At 44.1% G+C, this 27,990-nt stretch overlaps 2 protein-coding genes across 8 annotated transcripts; one reads left to right on the top strand and one right to left on the bottom strand.

Moving 5' to 3' along the window:
* The first annotated feature begins 5 nt into the window (after positions 1-5).
* On the top strand, positions 6-11,764 carry Cnih1 (cornichon family member 1). Its single transcript, NM_001106029.2, is given in 5 exon segments — positions 6-116; positions 3,812-3,880; positions 7,653-7,765; positions 8,951-9,094; positions 10,875-11,764. Coding segments are annotated over 5 exon segments (435 nt in total). The 5' UTR covers positions 6-35; the 3' UTR covers positions 10,903-11,764.
* Positions 11,765-15,794: 4,030 nt separating this feature from the next.
* Cdkn3 (cyclin-dependent kinase inhibitor 3) lies at positions 15,795-27,147 on the bottom strand. 7 transcript variants are annotated; one of them, XM_087585167.1, is made up of 8 exons: positions 27,062-27,147; positions 24,959-25,074; positions 23,082-23,137; positions 22,618-22,662; positions 19,949-20,171; positions 18,429-18,460; positions 17,441-17,544; positions 15,795-15,990 (listed from the first exon to the last, which is right to left on the bottom strand). In XM_087585167.1, the coding sequence occupies exons 2-8, from the start codon at positions 24,973-24,975 to the stop codon at positions 15,904-15,906; spliced, it is 564 nt and encodes a 187-aa protein (XP_087441293.1). In that variant the 5' UTR covers positions 24,976-25,074; positions 27,062-27,147; the 3' UTR covers positions 15,795-15,903.
* Between the last annotated feature and the right edge of the window lie 843 nt (positions 27,148-27,990).

Below are 27,990 nucleotides of genomic sequence, written 5' to 3'. Positions count from 1 at the left end.
CTGGCCCCGGCGCGCCCGGCAGCTCCTCCCCGGCCATGGCGTTCACTTTCGCGGCCTTCTGCTATATGCTGGCGCTGCTGCTCACCGCCGCGCTCATCTTCTTCGCCATCTGGCACGTGAGTAGCCTGGGCAGGGGGAAAGAGGGCGAGCGACGGCGTAGCATTTTGCAGCTCCGGGCCCGCGGCTGCGCGGGGCCCCGGCTGCCGGCGCGCGCCAGGACGTGGCTAGGCTGCTTGGGCCGTGGACGCGGGGCTGCGCGCTCCCGGGCCAGGGCTCCGGAGGGCCTGGCGTGCGGGGTCCCGGTGTCCACGCCGCCGCGTGCGGGCCCAGGCCGCGCTCCGCTATTCGCGAGCAGGGCTGGGCGGGGCGGGCAGGCGGGCGGCGCCGTGGCTACGCCGGGCCCGCGCGGTTGGGTTGTCCGCGTCCCCCATCGGGGAGGATGCCCAGTGCGCACCGAACGACGTGAAGTTTTCCTAATATTTATCCTTGAATTACCGATTGCCTTTTAAGCCTTCCTCAGAGCATGGCCAAGATCGGATAGTTGTTGCATTTCCAACGCTGCTTTGCAGCACTCGATGCGCGATTTTCTAGTAGAACACCGTGGTTCGGTGACGAGTTCCTAGTGAACTTCGAGGCAGCTTGGATTGATTACTTCGTTGGCCACATCTCCAAGTTTTTCCCTTAAGTCATACTTGGATCGCGAGAGCTCTTCAGGATTTTTTCAATCCACCCCTGTGGCCTGGGTCCTTGATTTAGTAGAGGGAGTTTTGATTTTGAAAAATCCACAGAAACCTTCGGGTCCTCATATCGTTGCAGGGTGGACACACATTCTTACTGTGCTCTGTCCCTGGTGACAGTTCTATTTGAAACAGAGAATTTGAGTGTCTCTACTGCTTAGCACCACTGAAAGCTCTCTGGAGATCAGCAATCATCAAAAGTTGAGCTCATTTGTTTCCACCCTCCCAGTACTTTCTGGAATAATGGCATAATTTGAATGATGGGGCGGGTTCAACCTCGTGTAAATACTAAATCAGGTTTCATCACCATCCTGTGCGTGATTAAATGGCAGCAGATTAACAGGTTGCAGAAGTCGCAGAAATACAGCGATATATACCCTGGGTCCCTCTTGCCAAGCAGTGTGATTGTCTTTAGAGACTGACTGCCTGTGGATGGGGAATGCCGAGGTCCGGTGTTCACCAGGTCAGAAATAACTGCTACTTCAGGACGCTCACTAGTTGCAGTCAGAGGTTGGGAGAGCATCTTCTGCTCTTTGGTGGAAGAACAGCAAGATAGATAGCTCAGGAATGTGAGCTGGCTCCACCTTTGTTTCTGATGAAGCTAAAGTGTCCCGCTCCTTTCCATCTGTAAAAGTAGCTTTGAGTCATTTGCTCTTTTTATAAATGTCCTCTGGGATGGAAGAGATTTGGGCGTTTTCCCACACTTTCCACATTCAGTGTTTAGTTTAAGAAACACCTGCAATTTTAAAAAAAGTGGGTAATTTTATTAGAAAGGAATGTGTCTAGGTGAAATAGATAATTTTAAGTCCTGTTATAGGCTTAAAGAAAGTTGTACCACAGATTAGAGGAGAGCTTTTGGATTTATTTCAGATAATTACAGAGCTTTTGGGGAAATAATTTTAAATGCATGCCTTTACATTATTAGAAACCCATTCAGCAATCTTTTTACTCAGAAGGTCCCTAGGAACCGACTGAAAGAAACTGTTCTTAAAAGTTAGTTTTGGGGTTGGGGATTTAGCTCAGTGGTAGAGCGCTTGCCTAGGAAGCGCAAGGCCCTGGGTTCGGTCCCCAGCTCCGAAAAAAAGAACCAAAAAAAAAAGTTAGTTTTGACGAGGGATGTGCTCTCTTGGCAAAGTACCTTCCTAACATGCACAAAACCCCACACGTCTTAGTACTGCATAAATCTCGCCACATAAACCGGGCATGGGGTGTGAATGTGATCCCAGCACTGGGGACACGGTGACAGGATCTCTGGAAGTCCTGAACTCTGAGTTACATGAAGCCATGCCTTCAAAGATGGCTGCGTGGTAATTCGCTATGTATTTGAGTCAGAATTACCTGCTAAATACAAGTACTGCAGTCGTGAGCCTTGTCTTGAATTTGTTACTAAGGTAGACTTAGGAATGTATCCCACACAGTGTGATGTAGCTGCCTGTTAATATTCAGAACTGATCAAAGCCCATCTCCTCCAAACTGCACACTTACACTTTTAACATTTATCGCGGTAGAAATCGGCGTCAAAGGGAATCCTTTTTGTTGAGCTCTGTGCATTTAACACTGTTAGACAAGTGTTTTCTTTTTTTAAAGCTCCCATTCATTCAGTGAAGTGCTGCACGTTAGGATCTTAGGTCCTGAGCCATAGTAACGCGCAGAATAAGATCTTTGCTGCTGTGAATGTCACTTTTTTAAATATGTTTTTAACCTGAGGTGGTTTTATTTTTTGTAGTCCTGGAAATAATAGGCGGTTATGCTTAAAAGTCACATGGACGCAGGGGGCTTTCCTGCGCCTTGGCGTTCTCTGTGCTTCTCCTCCCTCATGTGGGAGCTATAAGTGTCAGTAAAAGATCATTTCAGGCCCCATCCCTGCTCTTGAAGGAATCCTGGGATTTCCTCAGACCCTTTATTTTTTTAGTTTTAGTTTTTCAAGTAATTATTTTTTTTTTACATTGTAAAAATTAAAATGTAATTGTATCATTTCCCTCCGTTTCTTTTTCTTTCTCCTTCTCCTCCCACCCCCTCTCTATCTCCTCACCTCTTTGGATGTTACATTTTAATATTCAGTTATTTTTTATTTCCTATCTCTGTTTAGAGGCTTTAGCACAGAGGGTTAGACGGTGTGTATCTTACACACTTCTAGAGATTAAGAGAAGCCTGTGCTCTTCTGAAACCAAGAACTTTAACTGAGAGGCGAGCCCAGGGAAAGCTAGGAATAGGTAGCTATTGGTCATGATAGTGAGGAGTTCTGTGGCAGCACACCTCTAAGAGAGAGGTGTGGCTGATGACACCAACTGAAGCAGGTCCGCTTTGACCCCTGACACCTGAATTAATGCCACAGGGTATGGATCCCCACCTTTGGCTCATTTTAACCTTGAAGGTGTGTGTAAGGGTATTGAGACACGTAGGTTTAAAATTGTGTTCTCCTAGAAGCATGGGCAAACTCTGCTTTATCAGTGCTTGTAGTTGGGCATAAATTGAATTGTTTGAGTCCACTCTAGCGTCCCAGAGTACCGAGCCAAGGGAGAAGGCTGCACAGACCATTACAAATGGTCTCTCTCCCCGAGGCCGCACACTGCACTGGGGCAGACGAACATGCATGCAGATAGAGTAGAGGCCATACTGGCCATACTGGCCACTTACAAAAGGAGATGCAGACAGGTATACAGGAAGTTCTGCCCAAAGAAGATGGGGAACAGCAACAGAAGGACAGGTACAGGAAGGAGGGCTTTCAGGATGAGGGAAACCTTGCATAAATAGCCACATGAGTAGGGAAAGCTCATGTCACATAGGAAAAGCAGCTTGCCTGGAAACATTGGGTAAATGGCAGTTTAAGGTCACAGTGGGTGCAGACCTCAGGATGTAGGCAATGGTGGAGTTGTGACAACATGTCTTCAGGGCTTAATCTGATTGTCATTCTTTTTAACCTTTTTTAATTTTTTTAAATAGCACAGTCAAGTTACTGTGTAAATTGGGGCTGAAATGTTGTTACACTTTTAGTGATGTTTTGATGGTTGGGGCGGGCTTGTTGCTGCTTTCTGTTAAAGTGAGTGGTCCTAACTGTTGCAACTTTATTTTAGATCATAGCATTTGATGAGCTGAAGACCGATTACAAGAACCCTATAGACCAGTGTAATACCCTGAATCCTGTAAGTTATGACATCGCTCTCTCATCTTTAGATCTTAAAGACCTATTTGCTTTTAACTTTTTAATAACTTAAAAAAAAAGGCCAGTATTCTCGGTAGCATGATGTGTCCGAATGTTTTGAAGTAGGCAGAATGAAGTTCTCTTTCCTGTCGCCCTTGACTGTTCTGTTATTAATCTGCCAGAGATCTTGTCAGCTGTCGTACTAACATTCTTCCAATCTGCTTTTTACATTGTCGGCCAAAGACAGTTGAAAAGGTCAAAAAGATTAAAAGAGTCAAAATTGCCCTAAAGGTGTGTACTGCTTTTTAGTCATCATCTGGGGGGAGGGCGAGGGCATTCGTCTCTGTATCGTTCTGCTCAGTGTGCCCCTTCATACCCTTCATATGCCTGTTGACGGTTATGATTTCATGAAACTTCACATTCTATGCAAACGTTTGCTTGCTGGCCCAGTCAAGTAGGGAAAGCTGTTAAATGCTTATGCTTTTTCTCATGTTATAGCCATAGGCACATCTGTATTAAATTCCTTAGCCCAGCGTTTGAAAGTTAGTCAATCTAAAGGGACATTCACAGTGGGGAAATCATTCTCAGCCTGTGGCTTGGACACACGGACTGTAGTGTGGACTTAGCTGCCATATCTAGCTTCAACTTTGGTTATGCGTCTGGCGGGAACTGCAAGTGTCTATGTGGTTATTCCTAGTATATTGTATCTACCTCAGATTTCTAAAACAGGTCTGTCTTACCTTGGCCTGTGATAGATTTGTCAAGAATGTGGCTCCATTGTGTTTCGGGTTGATATTAAATACATATTTGGCATCTGAAGGAAGATTCTTCTCTGGTCTGTAGGTTTGATTTTGCCCGACTGGTCAGTAGCTAAAGAGTTGCTTGTGAAGAAAGCAGCAGATTAGAAAGCAGCAGCTGCTCCTCAAAGCTACAGCAGGACAGGGAGGAGACCAGGTTCCTTGCATCCTCAGGCTCTGATTTGGCAAAGCCCTCAAAAGCTAGCTCGCTACTTTATCCTTGTTTCCCAGGTAAACGTAGACACCTTTTACAGTAAGACTATGTAGGACCAACTACAAGTTTCAATATACTTCTTTCCCTGCTTTCGTAGGAAGTTAAACCTGGTTGGAAAGTAACAGGTGTGCGTTGTAGAACGTCTTTGCCCTGGTAGTTAAAACCAGTTGTCAAGAAGTCTGGAAGCTGGGATCTTTTAAGATTGTTAATAGTGTTTTGTGTTCTCCGGCAGTTTATTGTGTCAAATATTGAAGTGATGAGGTTACAGCTGTTATCAAATGAGCACTTCTCTGGATGCAATGCTCTGCACAGAAGTGGCTTCCCCGGAGTCTTTTGTTCAGGTCCCTGACTTGTTATTCCCATGAGTAGGACACTTGGTTGAGTTGCTCTGTGAGGTCCAGGTACTCTCCATGGCTAATGTCAGAGAGGTTAAGGCAGAGACCATAGTTATAAGCTAGACAGCCTGATTTTTGACATTTAAACCATGTTTTCCTAATTAATTTAACTTTAAGAGGGAGGCATTTAATTGTGGCAAATAGTGTGTGATTTCTGGCTTTTCTCAGTGGAAAGAAATTCATACTGAGAAAAGACAAATGCTTGAGGAGAGGAGACCATTGTTCCAGCGCCATGAGCTGCGATTTGGGTAGGGTGCCGATGATTGGCTGAACAGCAGTGCATCTGACAGTTTTCCCTATTGAAATTTGTTTTTACAGTTCTGCCAAAGTATGGGGGAAGACAAGTACTCTTTTTAAAAATGTAAACTTAATAAGGGAATATAGTTTTTCATGTTTCAGTACTAATCATTTCAGTCATGTTTTGCATGAGGTACTTTTTTTTTTTTCTAGGTACTAGGCTTTATATGACCTTTGGGTTGTAAGTAGAATGAGTTTTGTGGTAATTGAATGATTGAAAAGCTCTGGTTTTTAGCCAGATGTGGTGGTGTATGCCTTTAATCCTAGCACTTGGGAGGCAGAGGCAGGTGAATATCTGAATATCTATGAGTTCAAGGCCAGCTTCGCCAACTGTCAAAGTTCTAGGACAACCAACAGCCAAGGCCACCCTGTCTCTGGGGAAAAAAGAAAGAAAGAAAAGAGAGGTTCTGATTTTGGTGAGAAGCACATAGTGTTTCTGGACATTTTTGAGGAGCAGGAGGGGTAGAAGCTGCAGGGCCTGTGGTAGCTAGCGCTTTCTCTAAGGACAAATTAGGAGTGTTGGGACAGTGTGATTCTCAAGTTTTTCCCGTCACCTCAATCTGCGTGCAATTGCAAAGCAATTAATTTCGTCAGGTCTCAGGCTTTCGAGCTGAAGTAGGTCTGTCAGAGTTAAAGCAGAGTACTGTCATTTAAACGGATGTTATGAAGGCAGTTCCGGTGGGGATTGTGGTGCATTCTCTTCTTGGTCTGTTCTGGTTGTAGTTAGAGTTTCAGTGATGTCCTTTTGATAAAAATTTGACGTTAAATTAAATCATACATGTCTGTATCACATATATTTATATCTGTATAGTGGAGCTTATCTTCATTTTTACATTGCTTAACTTTGTAGAAAATATCTGTTAGTGACTTAGTTGGCTCTGCTAGGATTTTCTCTAAAATAATGTTCATTAAAAGTTGATACGGGGCTGGGGTAAGTGCAGTGGAAGAGTGCTGGCTAGAATGTGTGACCATGGGTTTGATTCTGGCGCTGGGGAAAGTCAGTTGGCCGTGGCTTGCCACTGGAGAGGTAGTTTGGGAGCTTTAGACGAGGCTTGAGCGTGCAGGGCGGTTTCATTTCTTCTGCAGCCATGGCCTTCTCTCAGAAGGACCTGGTTCACACTGGTTTACCTGGTGTGAAACCAGTTGATGAATTGGGCTTTGCATCTGTGACTTAAGGATTTGGGCTAGAGTTGTCATCCAACAGTTTTGATGTTTTATTTAACAACTCGTTAGATCACGCTGAATCATTTAGGATAAAGATGATTTAAAACAAGTCATTATTAAGTCTTCATCTTATTAATGCATGTATGTCATTTGAATTAATTTTCCCTCACTACTTATCGAAAGGCTTGTTTTCTTTTGAGTTTTGAGGCTCTGCTGGTCTTCTGCCATGTAGCATTTTGTGACCAGGCAGGCATAGGGGAACCCAAAGGCAGTGTAATAATGGGGGCTCTGGAACCTGGCAGTTCCTTACATGGTTACAAGTTGCGACTTTTCCCTCCTACATTGCAGAAAGTGTGTCTCTCTCATTGTGTGCCTCAGTGTCTGCCCCAGCTGTGCTGAGATGTTGGCTGGCTGGCTTTCCATTGAACAACTTGTGGGAAAGTGATGTGACTCACTAAATATTGTACATGTAGCATTCTTGGTTTTGTTCAAGGCTTAAAACACACGAACTTACAAATGGGAGATTGTTTCATGGATTTTTTTTATCATGTTGCATGTGCTCAGGTTATTTCAGTTCTGAGTCATTTTTACTGAGTGATGGAAATAAAAGCATTCTACTTTACCTACAAGTAATTGAACAATCTGGGTGATAATCGCAATTCAATTTGCTGCTCTAAGAATTTGAGTTTTAAATTTCTTGTCTTACTTTTCTAGTGGAAGCTTCTTATCCTCTGGCCAGCTTGCTTATAATCATACTTCTGGTAAAAGCCAAATGTGGAGATAACAGACACTCAGCAGCACCTTTGATTTGGGAGTCTAAGAAACAGTGGACGCTGGGTTGTCATTGCCTTGCAGATGAGCGGCTGTCCGCTGAGCACTGTGATAATGGCCTGTGTTTCCTTCCAGCTTGTGCTTCCAGAGTACCTCATCCATGCTTTCTTCTGTGTCATGTTTCTCTGTGCAGCAGAGTGGCTTACCCTGGGCCTCAATATGCCCCTTTTGGCATACCATATTTGGAGGTAATATTTAAATATACTTAAAATATTGCCTTCATTGAATTTTAGTTTTGCTGTGGCTGATACAGTTATCTTTGATATTATGTGTCTTCATGAGGATTGAAAGTTATTTTGCATTGACTCAGCTCAGGTCAGTAAGCAGGGAACTCTCAGAGCCCTTATAGGACTTTGTGATTCCCCAAAAGACCTCAGTCACATTTCCACACACAAGTCTGATGTGTACAGCCAAGTGAATTTATATCCAAGTGAATCCATGTGAAGGGCACACATGTACATGGAAATTCACACAGATTAAGATATAGCACTTCTAGCTCTCAGAATACTTTCTGCACCCAATATCAAGTTGTTACCCCCAGGCCTTTTGCACATTTTAAACTTCATATAGATCAAGATGTACAGTGTGTCTTCTTCATGCTCACTTTATAGTTTTTAAAGCATTTAGCTATGTTATAGATGAGAACCAAATTACATAGGCTTACATAGTTAGCGTCTGACCCTCATAGAGTTTTTTCTCTCACTCCCCATAAATTGAAAGCTTTGTTTCAAGTGGATATGTCAGAATCTCATATCTCTCTGTTAGGAAATATGTGAAAGAATATTTTGCTATTATGTCTGTATCTGAATGAACCTTTTCAGAAAAACTACTCACGTTAGAGGTAGAAAGGGGAGGGATGCAAAGCTTGTGGATGGAACAAAGGGCCCGCTCCTTCCAGGCCTGTGAAGTTATGTTGAGATAAGTGTTAAAATGCCTCGGGCTGGAGAGCTGGCTGTTCTTCTAGAAGACCTGGGTTCAGTTCCTAGCACCCACATGGTGGCCTACAACGGTCTGTAACTCTAGTTTCAGAGGAGCTCATGCCCTCTTTTGGCCTCTGTGGGCACTGCATGTACATGGTGTACATGCATACATGCAGGCTACACACTCAGACACATAAAGTAAATCTGAAAGAAAACACCTGAGTTCTCTGTTTTTACTGGGTTTCTGAAACCTAAGAGACCATATGTGATCTGTATGGCTGTCCCATGCTTATGGTCTTTAGTTTTAGGATTAAGACGGTAAAAATAAGCTTGTATCTGCAAGCAGTGATGTGCCCTGTGCTGGAGCCCTGTAGCAAATGCTAGAGAAGAAAGACTCCTCCCCACCTGGAGGCCCTGCCCCTTCCCATATGCTAATGACCGTGTCTGTTTCAGGTATATGAGTAGACCAGTGATGAGCGGCCCTGGCCTCTATGACCCGACGACCATCATGAATGCAGACATTCTAGCCTACTGTCAGAAGGAAGGATGGTGCAAACTAGCTTTTTACCTTCTAGCGTTTTTTTACTACCTATACGGGTAAGTTTGAAACGTGAAGTGAAGGCGTGACTAGGCTTGGTGCCTAGCCGTGTACAGACTTGAGCACCTTGCAGAGTAACTTGGTGTCTTCAATGGGGGAAGTGGTGGCAGGGTGCCAGCAGGCCCCCTAAAGGGCATATGTCTGGCCAGCAAGTAGCACACTGGGACTAAGCGGCAGAGGCAGGAGACTGCCTGATGGACAGCAACTGAAGAGTATTCAGATGAGCGTGGTGAAGCTAGAAGACGATTGCTCAGGGTCAAGTCAGGAAGACCCAGGAGCTTGAAGGCAGCCTGGGACAATTTTGTACTTCTTTTGACTTTTGCTTCAGAGTACCCTATGTCAAGCACATCAAAGCAACAGCAGACTAGAATGCAACCCTGTAAGATGCCGTAAGAATGTCTCTTTAAACTGTGTGAGCATCTGCAGAGCTCTCCTTCTAACTTAGTTACACTGGGGCAGGAGGGTTGGCTCAGCTGGCAGCTGCTTCCCAACGAACAACCCACATGGAGGGTCATAGGATTCGATGCCTTCTTCTGGCCTGTGAGGGCACTGCACACACGTGGTGCACAGACAAACATGCAGGCAAAACACCCAGACACATAAAATAATAAAAATATTAGAAATGAGCTATTTTAAGTTGAAATAATTAAGCCTCTATTAGTTTACGTTTATTATCTGTGACGCTCTATTCATTGGCCTCTATCGTCCTGGCTTCCATTATAGACAAGGACAAATGAAGTCAGTGTCGTGAATTGTCTTATGTGCACCTAGAGATGCATAGGTGTAGTTAGTAGGCTCATCTTTTTGGTTGTGACGCTCGCCTTTAAGGCTGCACCATCCAGCTGTGTGAACAGATGGTGAATGGTGAAGTTCTCCCTGTTTTTCACCCGATTCTCGTGTTCTTATTTTTTTTTTTTTTTTTTAGCTAACTTCTAGGCACTGCTGGGATGTAGTAGGCATTTAAAATAGACTCTGAAAGAGCAAGCCTGTATGAATGCTTGCACTGGAGACACACACTTGTGGGGAATGTTCACCAGGACATGAAGGCACGAAGCTTTTCTAGTTTTAAAATTGTCCGTGTGTGCTCTTCTCCGAGCTTCATGTTGAGATAAGAGTATGCACTTTGCACTGTCCTCTGTGCCTCTCTTTAAAAAATGTTTTTCTTTTAAATTTTCTGAGAATTTCACGCACTGTGTTTTGGTTACATTTCCTCTCCTGACTCCTCCCAGTGTTTGTGCACCGTTGATGTAGAATGCCCCTGGGTACTTGTGTGTCTAAATCATATGTTTACTGCCCCTCGTGGGTTGTACACCTTTTGCTGTCCCCATTTCTGTTGCCCAGAGCTGTTCAGTAGACTATGATTGGGACGTCCTCCTTTGACCATTCCCTTGCATAAAATGGGACCAGTGGCAGCTCCGGCCTCCCGAGGCTGCTTGGAGAGCTGAGTGACTTCATGCCCACAGAGGATCTAACAGCTGCCGCATGGACCACATCTCCAGAGATACTCCCTCCTGTGATTATGTGCTGCTCCTGGGTGGTGTTGAATTGCTTCTGTGAGCTCTGGTTCTCACTGAGTGTTGGGCTGCACTATTCTGCTTGCTAAAACTGGAAAAGAACTAGGGGCAACAGGCAGACATCCACGCTAGTTGAAATCACACTGTCAGCGGTCTTCCTGTGACGCTGATACCATGCGTGAGGTGGCCGTGTAAAGCGGCTCTATGAGTTTTGGCTTGTTGTAAAGAGGAGTATTTGAATTAACAGCTTCTCTCTTTGTTTCAGCATGATCTATGTTTTGGTGAGCTCTTAGAACCACACAGAAGAACCGGTCCAGTTAAGTGCATGCAAAACGCCACCAATGAAGGGATTCTATCCAGCAAGGTCCTGTTTCCAAGAGTAGCCTATGGAATCTGATCAGTTACTTTAAAAAATGACTTCTTATTTTTTAAATGTTTCCACATTTTTTGCTTGTGGAAAGACTGTTTTCATATGTTCTACTTGGATAAAGAATTTAAATGGAATTACGTATAAATTAATATAAAATGATTACCTCTGGTGTTGACAGGTTGAACTTGCACTCTTAAGGAACAGCCATAACCCTCCGAGTGATTGCATTAATTACAGGCTGCCCTCAGTCTGTTGGAAGCTTTGTTTAGAGGACTTGTTGGGCTCATTCTGGTTTTATTGAAATGCCATCTAAATATAAATTAGCCGTAGATAATGAGGTGCTTCTGGTGAACTGAAAGTGTGTATCTGACGCGTGGGAAGCATCGTAGGTTTCCTGCTTATCACCGTAGATGATTATACATGGACACAGCTGTAGGAAGAGTGGGATCTCGTTCCCTGTCGACTTGAATATTCTCCCTATGTATTGCATGAGAGGGGTCTCCCTCACTCCGTCAGAGTAATACACTTGCTGTAATTCTTAAGCCTAAGTGCTAATACACATGCCGAGTTACCTGTAAAGAATGCACTTAAAGCTATTCTAAATGGGTTTTTATTTGTAAGACATTATTATCTAAGAAATCGGTTATATTAATGCTTACTGTTCTAATCCAGTGGTCAAGGTATTAAGAATTTGCAAGTACTTTAGATTTTCAAAAAACGAATGAGAGAACTGTGTAACCGCCCCGCTGTTCCTTCAGTGCAACACAATAAAACTCTGAAATGAAGATGCTTTGCCGTGCACTGTTTTAAAGGCGACAAACAGCTGTTTCTCAAACCCGCTCAACCCAGCATAATAAAACACACTGCTGTCATTTTTAGAAGTGAATTATTATATTGTCTGTTTCCTAAAAGTACTGTTGAAGAGTTTTGACCCCCCGGCCATCACCGTTATCATTTGATAGAATTCTCATCCTCTGCTGGCACACCCCCACCGTCATCCTCTCACCGATTGCCAAGTTCCTGGGACATGTGCTGTCTAAGTGCCATGGTTTGCGTTCTCAAGCAGCCAGCTCAGAGGTCAGCTTGAAGCCGCCCCTGCATATGAGCTTGCCTGCTGCTTGTGAGGCACACATGTGCTTGCGTGCTTTCACAAGCATCCTTAGAGTGAGGGCGAAGGCATTGAATCTACCATATGTAATTTACAGGTTTCCTCAGCAAATGATAAGACAGCTAATTTGTAGAGATTCCCTAATAATCAGGGTGTATGTGGATGTGTGCTGCTGTTTACTCCAAGGAGTTCCTGTACTGTTCTGTTCTTTAGTGGAATTACCCTTCCCCAGCCTGGGGAGAGATGCTACCGTCTGGAGATTAGGTGATAGTGTGGAGCTGGGGGAAGGGAAGAGTGAGGAGGAGGGCCAGGCCGTGTCACAGAGAAAAGCGTACAGACTGTCTTGTGGTCTGCAGCACCTCCTGGACTCCTTCGTGCAGCCGCCTGGTTACCTGCTGGCCACTGAAGACGTGCCGAGAGTGTGGCCCAACCGGTCGTTTGCTTCTAAACCCTAATTATAGCACAGCCACTCCTCATTTTCCTCTCTCGTTCATAAGGACTATGGACCGCGAGAGATTTGGCCAAGGTTTAAATGCACGGAGGTTTCCTGGGATTTTATATTACTATTCTTGTTTGTCTAAGTGTTCTCTCGACAGACAGCACTTATAACTTTTAAGAAACTTCCTCTTATTTTGAATCTTCTTTATGATTAGTTGAAACTTTATTTTTTTCCCCCAAATTAGATGCATTTCCAGATGATTTTTGGAGAACAGTGAGGTTCATTCACTGTGTCACTGGTAGGCTTTAGTGTCCGGATGTGGTTGTGTGTAGAAGGCCCAAGTGCTTGGGTGGTCTCACTTGCCTTCCCGAGTTTTCTGGAAGTAGATTCTTTTCTTTTTTTTTTTTTTCGGAGCTGGGGACCGAACCCAGGGCCTTGCGCTTGCTAGGCAAGTGCTCTACCACTGAGCTAAATCCCCAACCCCTCTTTTCTTTAAAAAAGTCAGTGTTTCTTTGTGTATCCCTGCCTACCAGGCTAGCCTCAAACTCTGAGATCTGCCTGCCTCTGCCTCCCAAGGGCTGGGACTAAGGGCGAGCTGCATCATTGGCTGGCATGTGTACTTTTTTCTACTGTTCCTAGACTAATTACTGGAGAGCGGCTAATGATCTGTGTGTCTCTTTCTGCTGGGAAAGCTCACATTGTGAGTGTGACTAGCACTTTATCCAGCCCATTCAGACGGGGTCCTAAAACGCATGTACATCCGATTGTTATTTCCTACATGCAGATGTATAGCTCAGTAATCAAGTCAGTTGCAAGCCAGACATTTACATACACACATTCTAGAGGGGAAAGAAAATTATTGCTATGTTGACTAGCCTTGTTCATAAATGCTCATCCTCACTGGAATAGTGTAACAATGTTAGTCTCAAGTGACTTTAAGCTCCTTTACTCAAACCAATCGACTAGCAATCAAACCAATAGATTGGTAACCAGACCAGCAGTTAGTTTTGAAAAGACTAAAAAGACATGGTTTTGAAGTCTTGCAGAGTGATGCCTAGAAAGACGTTCTGCTGCTGGGTTTATTGACTAGATTTCCTACCGCCATTTACTTTGACTAAAATTCAGGTATCTCCACCAAGTATCTGAAAGAAGAGGAGATCAGCTGCTTAGTCCATTTGCTTTGCAAAGTAATGTTAGCCACGAGGCAGCGGGTCTGAGGTAGTGTGGGGGGTGTTGTTCTACATGCATTTTCTTGATACGCATTGTAGGAGACATGCAGAAAAGACATCTCGTAGATGTCAGTGCCACTATACAGATTTGATTGTGCTAATGTATTCTGGCAATGAGTTTCTGAAATGGATTGATGACTAAGTAGATGATAAACCTTAGGAAAACATAAAAAAGTCATGAAAGTTAGCTGTGTAGTTCATGGTCTGTTAAAACCTAAGCTCGTTGATGTCCCACTGACAAAGCTCCCCACTTAGTCCTGCCCTGCTTTAGAGCTTGCTCGTTCTGCCTTTGCGTATTTTATCAAAACTGTCGCAGACACTTCCTGGGTATTGATGTGGTGGTCGGGTCCGTGTAGTCTGTATGCTGATTCCAAATGCAGCTAGCATTGGTGTGCGCAAGACCAGGTCCCTGTATTGTCGGCCTTCTCTGCCCACATTGCTATCAGATGTCCTAGTTTGGGCAGAGAAATACTTTCCTTAGAATGTTTGCGTTGCGTGTCTTTTAAACTTAAGTACACAAGTGTATTTTAGGACTAATACCCATATTTCCCTGTTGCTAATAATTAAAGGTTTTACTGTATGCTTGATTTTAAAATTTTGGTTGAGCATTTTGAGTATAGTTTAACAAACACATGCAGTGGGAACTAAGAGGTACATACCAGTTGATTTGAGTATGAAATGTGTTTCCTCCATTAAGTACTCACGAATAAACTTTATATTGGCAGGGAATGACAGGGATTTGCTGGTTTGGGGATACTCCTCTCAGTAGAGTGCTTGCCCTGTTAGCGTGAGAACCTGTATTTGGTCCGTATATCCACATAAAAATCTGACGCTGGGGAGTTGGGGACAGGAGAGTCCTGGGCTCATGGACAGTGTAGCCTACTTGGCAAGCTCTAGCAAATGAGAGACCCTCTCTCAAAGCACAGTGAGCAGTCTTGAGAAACCTGGTTTCCAGATATATCCATATACATGTCCACAGAGATTTGCTAATGCTGATTTCAGTGACTATCTAAAATTTAACAGGTACTGTGGTTTTAAAATTGATCGTAATACCAGAATCATGAAGGCTAGTCTGTAATTGAAGCCTGTACTTAAAGCCTCTAGACGTTTGAGATTGTCTTGCGTCCCTGGATTAAACATTATATTTTAGTGGTGTGTGATTCTCCCATTTTTCTTAGTATTCTCGTAAGAATCTTAAATTTTAGAAGCTGGCTGGCCATGGTGGTGTATGCCTTTTATCTCAGCACTTGGGAGGCATAGGCAAGTGGATCTCTGAGTTCAAAACGAACTTGGTCTATGTAGTAAAAACCTGCCTTTTAAAAAAAAAAATCTACTTGTGTATAGAAACGATACATTGCTTCTTTGGTGGTGAGGTACATTGGTGCTCTGGGTGGGAGTTGATGCTAAAACCTGCAGTCCCTTATAATTCAGTAAGTCAGTGAAGTAGGAAAAAACAGAATTTCAGTGGAGGGTCAGAGGTACTTAAAAGTAGGAAGGAGGGTGTGCTTGTGGGAAGGCTCAGAGAACACAGGCACTTGCCAGCCTGCTGGCCTGAGAGTTTAGTCCTGGAACCCATGTGGGGAAGCAGAGAGCTGACCTCTGCACGTTGTCCTCTGACCTCCACACGGATTGTGTTGTGATTGTGCCCACACAGGTATATACACGCTAAAGTGTGCTTACTGAAATTCTTTTTTTTTTTTTCTAGATAGTATTTGTCTGTGAAGCCCTGGCTATCCTGAACTTGCTCTGTAGACCAGACTGGCCTTGAACTCAGAGCTCCGCCTGCCTCTCCAGATCCTAAAGGTGTATGCTACCATGACACAAGCGAACACTTCACTCTCATTACTGTGGCGCATGCCTATGGTGATAGTCAGAGGAAGAAAGCGTGGTAAACGTCGACACCTCGGTATTTCTCATCTTCCTTCCCGGCGTTGTCTCTAGCTAAGATAGAACAGCCTGGTATGTCTAGGACAACTGCGTACTAACTCTGCTGCCCTCTGCTGTGACATAACAATTCATACGAATTCATGACTCAAAGCTTTAGAAGTCTGCACATAACATTTATGTTCAGGATGGCAGTAGCACTCCAATACAGATTACGCTAGAGAACTTGGAACTTCAGCTGCGGCTGCGTGTCTGGGCTCTTCCTTATCTGGACACGGATCTTGACAGTGAATCTCTTGATGACAGATAGGCAGCTAACTTGTCCCGGAATTCATGAAGATAGTTATATTGCTGAAAAAGAGTAAAGATATGTTGACATACACTGCAGAAAACTAGGGCCAGAGTAGGCTCCACACTTAGCTAAGAATCAAAAGCCTCTGAACCTTCGGTCAGACTTGGGAAGGGGAGGAGGAGATGGTGGCTGAGGCAGGAGGTGTGAGGGGCAGGATTCTGTGGACTCCTTTCATTTGCTGCTGGGACTAAGATTCAAAGTGAATCTCCTGCCTGCTGTGGAAGGGCCTACTTTCTGCTCATGCTTTTTCCCTATTGAATACGGAGGAGCCATTCTCTGTAACGACAGCGACACAGTCAAGAGCGACTGGTACTTCGATGACAGTCTGTTTGGAATAATTTTCATAAACGAAAAATTTTAAAGACCAAACACTGCTATACAGATATACTAAGTAGGTGCCTTAAGCAATTTACTGAAATTTGAATGTCTTTCCAAAAGAGCTCTGACAGCCGTCACTCCTGATAATGAACTGTTCTGCTAGCTTTCTTTAGGAAAGATTGTGAGGGCCCGTTAGCGGTGGAATACCCAGGTGATGAGCCAACACCCATATTAGAGTGGCCTTCATTCTCGGTGGCATGGAAGATGTGACACATACATAATTTATACATGTCTGACTGGATTTTGAAAGGATAGTGGAACTTATAAGTTTGAAGCATTTGCAGTTGACAGAGTAAAGGGAGCTCTAGTTGCAGAACCTGCATAGAGAAGGGCATCCATCGGTCGGTAAGGTTTATTTGTGAATGGCTGTATTTACACCTGAGAGGCAGGTTGCTTGACTGCTAAGTCTCAGTTCTTGATGCTTGGACTAGACCCCTAACCCCAGGGAGACAGGCAGCCAAGGGTGAGGGTTCCTAAGTATGCACTCTGAGGGCAACCTAAAGCTGAAACAGTACCCACCACAGTAAGAAATGAACTTGAGAGACGCACGCAAGTGGTGCCATCAGTGGTCTGTGGTAAAGTGATTTGTCACAGCCTGGATGCTACTGACGCCTTGTTTTTCAAGTGTTTAGGAGAATGGAGGGACCAATATCCATGGCAACAGGCAGTAAAGTATTGCTGTGCTGCTTTGATAGCATTCTTCAATATTTCAGTGGCACAGTAGGATATATAAATTTCTTGGGATACAAATCTACCCAGGAAAATGTTTAGAGCAGCCATTTCCTGACCGGGTGTGAGCATCGGCAGCAGGTCCTGACTGGGACAGAGGCTGAACAGTCACAGAGCCCTGAGAGTAAAGTGCAGAGTTTATCATCTTCACTGTGTTATTCAAAATTCGGTGTCTTATGCACATACCTGAGTTGTACTTATTTAAGTGTAAAAGATAAACGTGTGTGTGTGTGCACGTGTGTGCACCACAGCTTTGGAATTGAGCTCATGGCTCTCTTGCACCCACTACACTGTATTTGAAAGAGGCCACCAATGTAGCAGACTGAGCAGCCTGGTTCTTACCTTGATGGTCTGTATCGCCCCAGATCCCCTGACATCTCGAAGGCTGTCTATGGCTTGCTGTGGTGAAATTGAGTCAGACAAGTATAGGAGGAGACAAGCAGCTACTGAGAACATGACAGAAAAATAATGGACTGTTAAGAACTAGTTTGACTTTGTTGCAGACTTGATAGTCAGTTAGACCTCTGCTGCAGCAAACTACATTCAGCGAGCACAGGAACTAACAGACCCTTTACCCTGCACTCTTGGAAGTTAACCTGATCTTAAGAGTTTAGCGGGGCTCATGCTAACTGCACAGCTGCTAGAAACATTGGCTCACTGGTTCCTGTGTGCGTGTGTGCTCTGTTTCTCCTGGGTATGGAGCTCTGAGGCACGGTAACTGTCTCTGGGGCTGAGGGGAAGAAGAGCTTTGCAGAGCAGCTCCACGGTCTTACATGTCCAGCAGCAGCAGCAGCAGCAGCAGCACAGGGTTCCTGGTTCTCCCAAGTTCTTGCCAGGTTTGCCCACCACAGCCACCCTGCAGGCTGACCTCGCTGGGCATCATTTCCCGTGCTTTCTGCATGCGTATTTTGGGGACATGTTTACTCAGATCCTTTGCTCGCTATTTAAATTGCCACGTTGGTTTACGTATACTGAGTTGTATATTCCCTTACCAAATACATGCTGTGCAGTTTTTCTTCCCCATCCTATGTACCGTCTTTCATTTTGACAATGTTCTTTCTTTTACAAACATTGCTAATTTAGATCTCGTTTATCCTGTTTTATAATAATTACTACAGTGAGGCATTTTTGTTTTTTTTTTTTTCTTGGCAGCACACTTTAAAATTAACACCAGTAAATAACTATTTTGTTGCTATTGCTTCTTCTTTGTTTGGGGTTTGGTAAACTTAACATTGTGTTTTCTCTCCTTTAAATAAAAAGTGAGATAAGGTCCCCAAACAGGAGTTGGCCTACTTTGAATTTAAACAGGTAGTGAAAATATATTTCTTACCAAGACAAGATCTTCCAAGTCCTCCATAACAGCTGAAAGGCAAAGAGAGTTTTGAAGTTTGTCTGTTTGCATTTTCTCCTAAGTTACAACTTAAGACTTACTCTCTGCCTGCTATTAACCGCTCCAACTCCAGGTACAGCGTGTGCAGTCGGAGATTAGCCCTGCTGAGTTAAGTCGCCTGAAGCAGTGTGTGTTCACCCAGGTTGGCAGGTACTCTGAATTCCTCTAAGGGTTAGAGAGGGCTGCCTTAGTGACTACTGAACCCAAGCCCTACATCTGAGAAGTAGGGCATTAAACAAGTAGGAATCAAGACTGACTGTCTTCTCGGTAAATCTGAGTGGTTCTGGAGCAAGTGCCAACCCCGCAATAATCCTTCCTCTCTCTCAAACACAAAGGTAGCAAGTCACAGAGGACAAGAGAGAGGCTCGAATCCTGACGCTGGCCTAGGTCTTCAAGCTTGCTTTCTTACCTTTTATCTGTGAAATAGTCTTACTAATCGAACCTAATCAGAGTGAGGGTTGCACAAGGCAGTGTTTATAAAGGACTTAGAACACAGGCTGGAGGGAGAAGGAAACCTCTGAATGTTAGTGGACATGACCCAGCACTGTGAAGATGTCAACAGGTCTGCAACCTTGCAGGAAAACAACAGTCAACTCTCAGAGCTGGAAAACATTCCTTAAATCACCCTCAGAGATCCTCAAAAGTATGTTGTAAGGAAATAAGGAAACGTCCAGCCATCAGATGCCTCAAGCATTCTCCCAGTGCAGGATCACCCATCCACCAGGCTTTTCTGTTTAAGCATCAGGTGGGGATTTTGGCTGCTGGGGTAGAATTTGCTGAGCCCCACTAAACTAAACTACTTTGGTATCTGCAAAGATACAGGTTGCTTTAGGATCTTTGAAAAACAAGTTTAGAGTCTGTTTGAAAAATGGGTCTAAATGTCTGTAATTTTTAGTAGCTACATCTGATGCTATTTTGCATATACTTACAAAGGAATTCTCTATAGATGTGTATTCTGAAATTTTGCCTTTGTTACCTCATGATGGGTGTGCTGTTTTCTATGGGACTCCACCATGCCAGGCTCTTTCATGGGTGCTGGGGGTCAACCTCAGGCCCTCACATTTGAGTGGCAAGTACTTTGCCAACTGATTATCTCCTCAGTCCGTAGAAGTCATATTTAAAAAGACCACTTACTGATGAGGGATTTTTTTTTTTTTCTGTGAACTTTGAAAGTTCAAGTGACTTCTTTGCTACCGAAAACAACTGGCAGGCTGAGATGACAAGTTAGGAGACATGAGAGCCAGAGTAATGCCACACACTGGTGGAGACTAGAGGAAAGGAAAATGCCTGAACTCCTACTCTAAACACTGCTTGTTGCCAATGCCCTTGAGGTGTGGTAACAGGAAGTGTGTGGGTACGTTAGCTCTCTGTCCTGACAGCAGAGGGGGAGGTTAGGCTGAGCAGCTCAAGAGTCATTTTGATTGGAATGTTGCTTGTGTGGTATCCGGGGAAGAACATACTGTATCAGGGTTTTTCGGTTGTTTTTAAGGCAGGTGGCCAGCTCCTCCATGATTTCCCAGCAGCTGCCAATGTCGGGAGTCCCTCCATCTGGGATCGGATGATGATGGGTGACAATTCCATATTGTTGGTAGAGGTCCAGAAGGTTTGGGACTCTATATTTTGACAGTTCCCCTCTGGTGCAGAAAACAAATACGTCTTGGATCCCAGAGCTCTTTAGTTCCTCTGCCAAAAGACCAAGACACACACAGATGCATGTGTAAAACAGGACACGTTTAAATATGATCATGAGAGAGAATATGGAGTTACGTTCTTCAGCCAAGCTAGTAACCAGTGAAACTTTGTCAGTATGAAATATCTAATGAAAGTACCTGAAACAAAAGCTGGTTAGAACTAAACTAAATTGATTTATGAGTAAAATGCTTTTGAATGAATTTCAGGATTGGCTGACGGTATTGATATTCTTGCATTAAAACTTGGTTCTTTTCCCTTGCAATAAATACTGCCTTTAATAATTAGGATTTAAGCTCCTCAGAAGGAATAGATAGCACTATTTTTAATCCCACCCCCACCCCCCGGATCAGCCATGTTCACACTCAGGCAAGTATCATAAATTGTCTCCAGCTGTAGCTCCCGTATGCTTCCCTTGTTCTGCACTGCACCACACCAACCTCGGTTAACTTCTACTGACCAGGTCTTGAGAAAATAAGGCATTAGCTGCACTAACTGTATATGGTTTAGCTCTTTTCATTTTAACAGTGGGAATCAAGAAATATTTCTATAGGATTTTATACTAGAACTTAAAAGAGATGATTTTCTTTTTTAACTGTATAAATGTACGTCAGGATAGGGGTATATGCATGTGTGTGCAGTGCCTGTGGACTTCAGAAGAGGGCTTTGGATCTCCAGGATCTGCGGTTACAGGTATAAGCTGACCCATGTGGGCTCTGGGAACTGAATGTTGGTCATCTGCAAGAGCAGCACCCACTTTTAACCACTGAGCCCTCTCTTAGCTTCTGAACCTTCTTTATGGCACTGTTCATTCTGGATGATTATTTCAAAATAAATAATTCCCAGCCCCAACTGTGGACACTCACCTACCCAAGTACAGAGCCTTTGCAGTTAAAGTGTAAAGCATACACATTGTTTCAAAGACAAAGAAAATAAAGATCAAAATGATCTTAATATAATATCTGTGTGTGATGTACATATATATGATATTCCTATTACATGTAATATATATTATATATACATATATAATAGAGTGAACTGAGATTATGTGGGGGAAGGAAAGGGTCTAAAGAGAGAAGGAAGGAAGGCAGAAAGGAGGGGAATGTGGCCTAAACATTGTGCATTTTTACAATTGTAAAAGAACATGTGGTTACTGAAGCTTTCAGAAGAGGGAGTAATTTGTCATAATGTCTCCATTCACATTGGCTAGATTCTAATACAGTGGTTTTCAGGCTTTTCCAGAGGACACACCACAGGGACATTCTATGTCTTCCTCACCAAGTGTTTTGATCTGTTCTAAGTAATGGATTCTATGTGTGACTTCATTGTTTAAAAAAACATTAATGAAAAAACTAGAATCTTCTTTTTATAAAAGCCACTAAAATAAACAGGAAATTCCAAAATGTGTAATACTAGTTTTGAACCAATGATCTAAATAGTATTTGCTTATAGCTTAATGTCTTCCAAATGGAACATGGAAGATATCTCCTCTTGCTGTATGGATACCTAACGCAGAACATGTTTGGAAATTCCTCAAGGGTCAATTCAAGCATGAGTCTCTTTTTTGTCCTTTTTGTTGGTACAGGGTCTCATTCCGTAGCTCTGGCTAGCCTGGAGCTTGCTGTGTAGACCACATTAGCCTTAAATGCAGAGATCTGCTGCCTCTCTGCTAGGGTCAAAGGCGTGTGCTACCATGCCTGACTTTCTTCTCATCTTTTTTGATAGGTAAGAAATAAAGTATATTAATTGATATTCCAGAACAAGTAGAATAAAGTATTATGACTTTAAAAACTATTGGTCAGCATCTGTGAACAAGGAAAGCGATTCATGCTGCCTTGGCCACCCAAATGCTGGTTTCTACATCTGATTGAAGGCGGATCCCTAGGCTCCCAGCTTGGGTTTAATTTTTTTTTTTTTTTAAGATTTATTTATTTATTATATATGAGTACACTGTAGCTGTCTTCAGACACACCAGAAGAGGGCATCAGATCCCATTACAGATGGTTGTGAGCCACCATGTGGTTGCTGGGAATTGAACTCAGGGCCTCTGGAAGAGCAGTCGGTGCTCTTAACCACTGAGCCATCTCTCCAGCCCTTGGGTTTAATTTAAACTACCACAGTGATGTCCACAGGGAACAGTGCGTTCAACGTCACGGGCACTGCAGCGTGCAGGTTTCTTACTTGCACTCTTTTCTCCCTCAAACAGACAGAGTCTGTCATCAAAGTTTGTATGTGTAAATAGGACTACGGAAAACAAAGCTGTGTTCAGATAAATAAACGATGAGCCCTTGGGCTCATTACCAATACCTTTTCACATTCGAGAGTTCACAGTTAGAAATGCCATAAGATTTCATTTTGTATACTGAGAAGAGAATATAGTTCAACAGAGTTTCAGGCTTAAAACAAGACCAGTAGTGGGCTTTTATCAGAGTGAACCTACCTGTATCTTTTTGAATGTTTCTTCTAACATCTTTAAATTTACAACCTACAGATAAGGCAAGTAAAAACAAAACAAAACAGAACAATCAGTTTGCAGTTGTGTAAGAAAGCGTATTTAAACACACACACACACACACACATATACACACACACACAGCTACTGTAGAAAGTCATTTCACATGGCTATTCATGTTTTGGTTCCATTTTAAATGTACATATTAATTTTGGTCAATTTCCCTGAAGGGGTCCAGGTGCGGGAGCTCCTGGCCATGGTCTCAACCTCATTTCTGCCTGGCTTTAAGTCTCACTGGATTGGGTAAGTTCAAAGTGCAGCCCTGGATGCAGAAGGTGTTCCTGAAGGCTTCTCTAAGACAAGGTCACCAGTCTGTATGCACCGAGCCACCTGTCAGCTCACCAGAATCTGCCTTCATATTAATAGGAAGCCACCGGAGTGTCCTCACCTACCTGGAAGAGCACATAAACCGAGAAACTGAGAACAATTCACTCGTGACAGAGGTAGCCTATGAAGAAAAATGTATAAAGTTTAGTTTTTAAAACTGCACAAATGGAAATTACGCCTACCTAACAAGAGTGCCTGCCACCGAGTAAGGAAGGGTGCTTTAGCATTTTACAGCAGTCACAAAACACCAGTCCATAGTTAAACGTGGGGAACAGGAAAGGCCTAGAACGAGTAAAAGTACAGAAACGGGGCCGTCCTTACTTTAATGCCAATTAAATCTTAAATGAGTGAGTTAAGCCTTTACCATGAAGGTAATGGTTCCTGGATACTCTACAGGAAGACCCAGTGACCCTGTGGTGTGACCCCAAAAGCTTAGGACCAGTGTTACTCAGTTTCGAGATGCTGGAAGGATTGCATAGACTTTTGGTAAAACTGCCTCATAGATATAATTTCATATGAAGAGAACAGGCTACCATCCTTTATTGTCAATACTTTTGATTAAAATGGAACAGGCGTCTAGAACTCAGTCTTGTTTGCAATACCCAGGGACAGAGGCTCCCCATCTGAGTGTCAGGAGATGAGCTGAGAAAAGCCATCATGGGAAAAGAGCTGGGGTGAAGAACTAGATTTAGTTTTGAGTTTAGAACAGAGCTGAGAGCTTATTTGATGACAGAATAAAAGACAATCCTCAGTCCTCACTCTTCCTGTGGAGGGGAAGGGTGTTTCCTTGAGAGATCAGAACTTGTATTTTCTGTGCTGGGGCATGAGTAGACAGGTAAGCTATTACCGGGTAAGACTGCTGGCTTTGTGGGGATGAGCGGCTTTATGGGGATTCAGTTGCTGGCTGCAGAGAAGACTTGGGAATTAATTGATGAGAAACTTTTTAACGACTGATGTTGGTCCACCTGACTGGACTAAGAACCACCTAAGGGATTGGTAAGGCGCAGGTACTGAACCTAAAGAATGGACTGCAGGAGAGTGGGGAAGAGCGCTTGGCTGACTGGAAAACATGTTGGGGCATGTCCCTCCCTGGCTACTTCATGTTACCATCCTACTCTGCTTCTTCCTGACAGTCATGGTCTGAGTTCCTGTGTCCTGACATGCACCTGTCCCCTGCTACAATGCACGGAAATCTCAAAAAGGAACCTTCCCTCCCTTAAGACATGTATGTTGGGCAGAAACAGTTATATGATATGGCTTTTATTTTACATGGTCTACTGACGGACACATCACCATGACCAATAGTTCTGTGTATTAAATAGGATTTAACCTAATGATTAATTATTAAATATCCTATCTTGGGCATTACTGTTTCAGATGCATTTTTTTTTTTGTTTTTGTTTTGTTTTTTGTTGAGATAGGGTTTCTGTGTAGCCCTGGATGTCCTGGAACTCTCTCTGTAGACCAGGCTGGCCTTGAATTCAGAGCTCCGCCTGCCTCTGCCTCTCGAGTGCTGTGATTAAAGCTGTGTCACTGCCACCCAGATGGCATTACTGTTTCTCTAACTCTAAAAGAATACATAAATCTTGGTTGGAGATAATTTTAAAAAAACCTTCCTCTTGTTTACTTGCTGCTACAAAGAGTTTTATTTTCTCCATGTCTAAAGGACTAAAAGGGGGGGGGGAGTGTAGTTTCATTTGCTATCAGATAATAAAAACAAATCATGGAGTAAGAGAGTCACTTAAAAATTAAAACTCTATAACTGGCCCAGAGAATGCTTGGTATTTTCAGTTACAAGCCTGACCTTGCCCAAATATGATGTAACATCGAATACTGTAACTCACCACTGAAGTGCTGACATACCATGAATATTGTATGAATATTGTAACTCACCACTGAAGTGCTGACATACCATGAATATTGTATGAATATTGTAACTCACCACTGAAGTGCTGACATACCATGAAATTTGAATTGGAGTCTGCTCGTCGTCAGCAGGCTCTTCGTCTGAAGAATCAAACTCGCTTGCTTGTATTGAAATGGGCTTCAAAAGAAATGCTATGTTAAATTACTAAAAGGAACATTTGCATGTAATCTTCACATAGCTGATCCATGATTAAACACCCTTTGAATCAATATTTGCAATTTTTTTAGTCATTGATCTGGGCTATCAGAGAGATCAGCAATACCAAAAATAGATTATTACTGTTGACTCTCTGATTAATCACAGCACTGGTATATTGGGTAGAATTGGAGGTCCTTGGATAATATCAGACAAGGCACCTGAGTTTATCCTGGATCGGTTTTCCTCAATTCTGAAGTATGATTTGCCCATTCCACCTCAAACATGTCTTAGACCTTCTATTTGTGTGCTCCAAAGACCTGAAGACCCTGTGGTACATTGTCTACCTTCAGCATAGCTAGAGAGACAGCGGTGTGTGCAAGATTACAGAATGGCAATCGTGTTAAACTAGCAGAAACCATGTGCTGCAGAGCAGAAGGGATGACTGACTGATCATTTAGGGAGCACTGAAGGGTTTGACAGAGACCATTGAGCTAAGCTTTGAAGAAAGTGCAGGTTTCTAGGTAGACTGGGAAGTTAAAGCAGTCAGTGTGAAAATTCAAGAGCTGAGCCAGGTACGATGGTGCAAAGCTTTGATTCAGCAGTGGGGAGACGAAGGTTCAAGTTCCAGAGCAATCGTATACATGGCCAGGTTGGCTCTACAGAAAACACAAGAGAGCATATGGGTGGAGGGGTGGAGGACTCTGTATTCATTCTAGTAGAGATGACAAGAGAGTCAGTGAGCACTGCTCACCCCGTTTCTAAGAAAAATAACCCCATACAGCCTAGCAAGTGAGTAGACATAGAGACAACCAGTCTCCCCTTATCTTTATGAATTACTGGATTACAGGAATTCTGATGGACCTTATATGCTGATCTAAGCGGGTGTAACTCAGTTCTGGATGCATTTCTATATGGAAGGAAAAAAAATATTCTTCCCCACTCCCTAGTTGGAATCATCTGAGATCAGACATTTTAACAGTAAGTGTGAAAAAACAAAAAAAACGAAACATCATTTTTAATGAATGTCAGAAAGTATGCTGTGGCCGAGTGATTCCCACGTCAATCCAGAATGGGACAGATCTACCCCTTCCCAGGCAGCGATGTACTGAGGATTCACTCCTGTGTGCTAAGGTGGAGACCAGAAAGCAGGCAGACCTCGGGAGGAGGAAATGGTGGGTTCTACTTTGTTCAATCCCTCTATACCAGAGGTCGGATATCTTCCTCTTCTGGACAGCTGACACAGTGGACACAGGGCTTGCAAGAGTAGCCACCTGACTGCTTGGCTTCAGTCTTGCTGGAGGGACAGATGATAACTGACAAGCTATAGATTGCGATTTCTTTGGATTGCTCTTTGGTATAAAACGCAACGGAACCCAAATGAAGCCTTTGAGTAGGGTACCAGCTGTGAGGTAGAAACTATAGGTCAGGAGGGGCTTCCAACTCGTGGCTAAGACCCTTTTTCTTTTCTCCTATAAACAAGAGTTTACGCTTGAGTGACCCATTCACTCCACCCCTCCCAGCTAGGTGTGGATAAATCCTAACAGGCTAGACGTCCCTGCTTTCCCAAGGCCCAGATAATCTGAGGGGAACAGGATGCGGTGCCAAGAGGTCACTGAGGGAGGGTAGCTATCGTGACCGCACCTACAAACAGGGTCCTGACAGCCTTTGCATCTGAGGCACCAAACCACCCACGAACCCGACCGTGACAGCCTCTGCATCTGAGGTATCAAGCCACCCACAAACCAGGTCGTGACAGACTTTGCATCCGAGGTGTCAAGCTGAATGGTTTGGCCCTCTCTGGCAGGGCCGTCATGAGCCCCCACAGGCGGTCAGGGAACCGCGGTGCCTCCGCTCCGCCTCCCCGACGCGCAGGGAGGTTACTAGGCGAGTCAAACCGCTGGCCGTCCAGCAACGCAGCGGAGGCCGGCCAGCGTCTGCCCCAGCGGCGAGAATCCTTCGGGTCCCGCCGGCCCCACTCACCGGCTTCATCGCGGGCCGCCACACGCAGTAACCAGTGCCGCCGCCCTCACAGCATCCACGACGCGGCCCGCGCCGAGCCCGCCACCGTCAGCTCATTGGTCCGCTCGCGTGGGAGGTGGCGCGGGGCGTTCTAGCAACCAATCATATCCTCGCTCTGTTTCTTAGTCCGTGGCCTGGCTCAGCCTTTGACTGCTCATTGGTTCGGAGGAAGTCTTTGAAAGACGCGCGGAAGGCGGGCCCGGAAGAAAATGGATTGACTGGAGGGCTCCGCCCCTCCGCCAGTTGGGGGCGTGGACGTGACAAGGGGCGGGGCGAAGGGGTTCCCCACAAGCCCAGCGCTTTGGAGACAGTTGATGGTATTTTCTGAATGATAGCAGGGTAGGGAGATTTGTCGGCTTTCTTAAGGTTTTTCTTTTAAATTATTTTAACTTTAAGGGCGTGGTGATTGGTGGCGGAGAGCCCTGCATCGGAGGCGTGCATGTGAAAACTGTCACTGAAGTCATATCTAGTTATGACTTCTACTATGGAGAATACTAAAGAAAGAACATAGGCATACTCGATGCTGAATGTTCTTTACTGTTCCAGGATGTACAAAAGTTAATGTGTAGATCAGCCTTCCTGTTCACGAGGTAGAAATGTGCTAATACTGTATGAGAAGGAGATAAAATATGGTGTGCATGTGTGTGGGGTCTCCCTTGGCAGGCTTCTACACAGTCAGTACCAATAATAAAATTGTGCTCTGAGCCTGCTATTTGGGGGCTAGGAACTGAAATCTGAGAGCAGTATATGCTCTTTACTGCTGAATCTTCTCTCTAGGTGTACCCCCCACCCCCAACCCCCCACTCCCCTGAAATTTGAGGAAAGCAGAAGTTCCTCTGTTACCCTTATGTCAAAGGCAGTGGGCACAGGGCTAGTAGGTAGGTAAAGAA

The sequence above is a fragment of the Rattus norvegicus genome, chromosome 15, assembly GCF_021556685.1.
Source record: "Rattus norvegicus strain SHRSP/BbbUtx chromosome 15, alternate assembly SHRSP_T2T, whole genome shotgun sequence".
In the NCBI taxonomy this organism is placed as follows: domain Eukaryota; kingdom Metazoa; phylum Chordata; class Mammalia; order Rodentia; family Muridae; genus Rattus; species Rattus norvegicus.
Note: the sequence above shows the minus strand (reverse complement) of the source record. Positions and strands in the feature narration are given on the sequence as shown.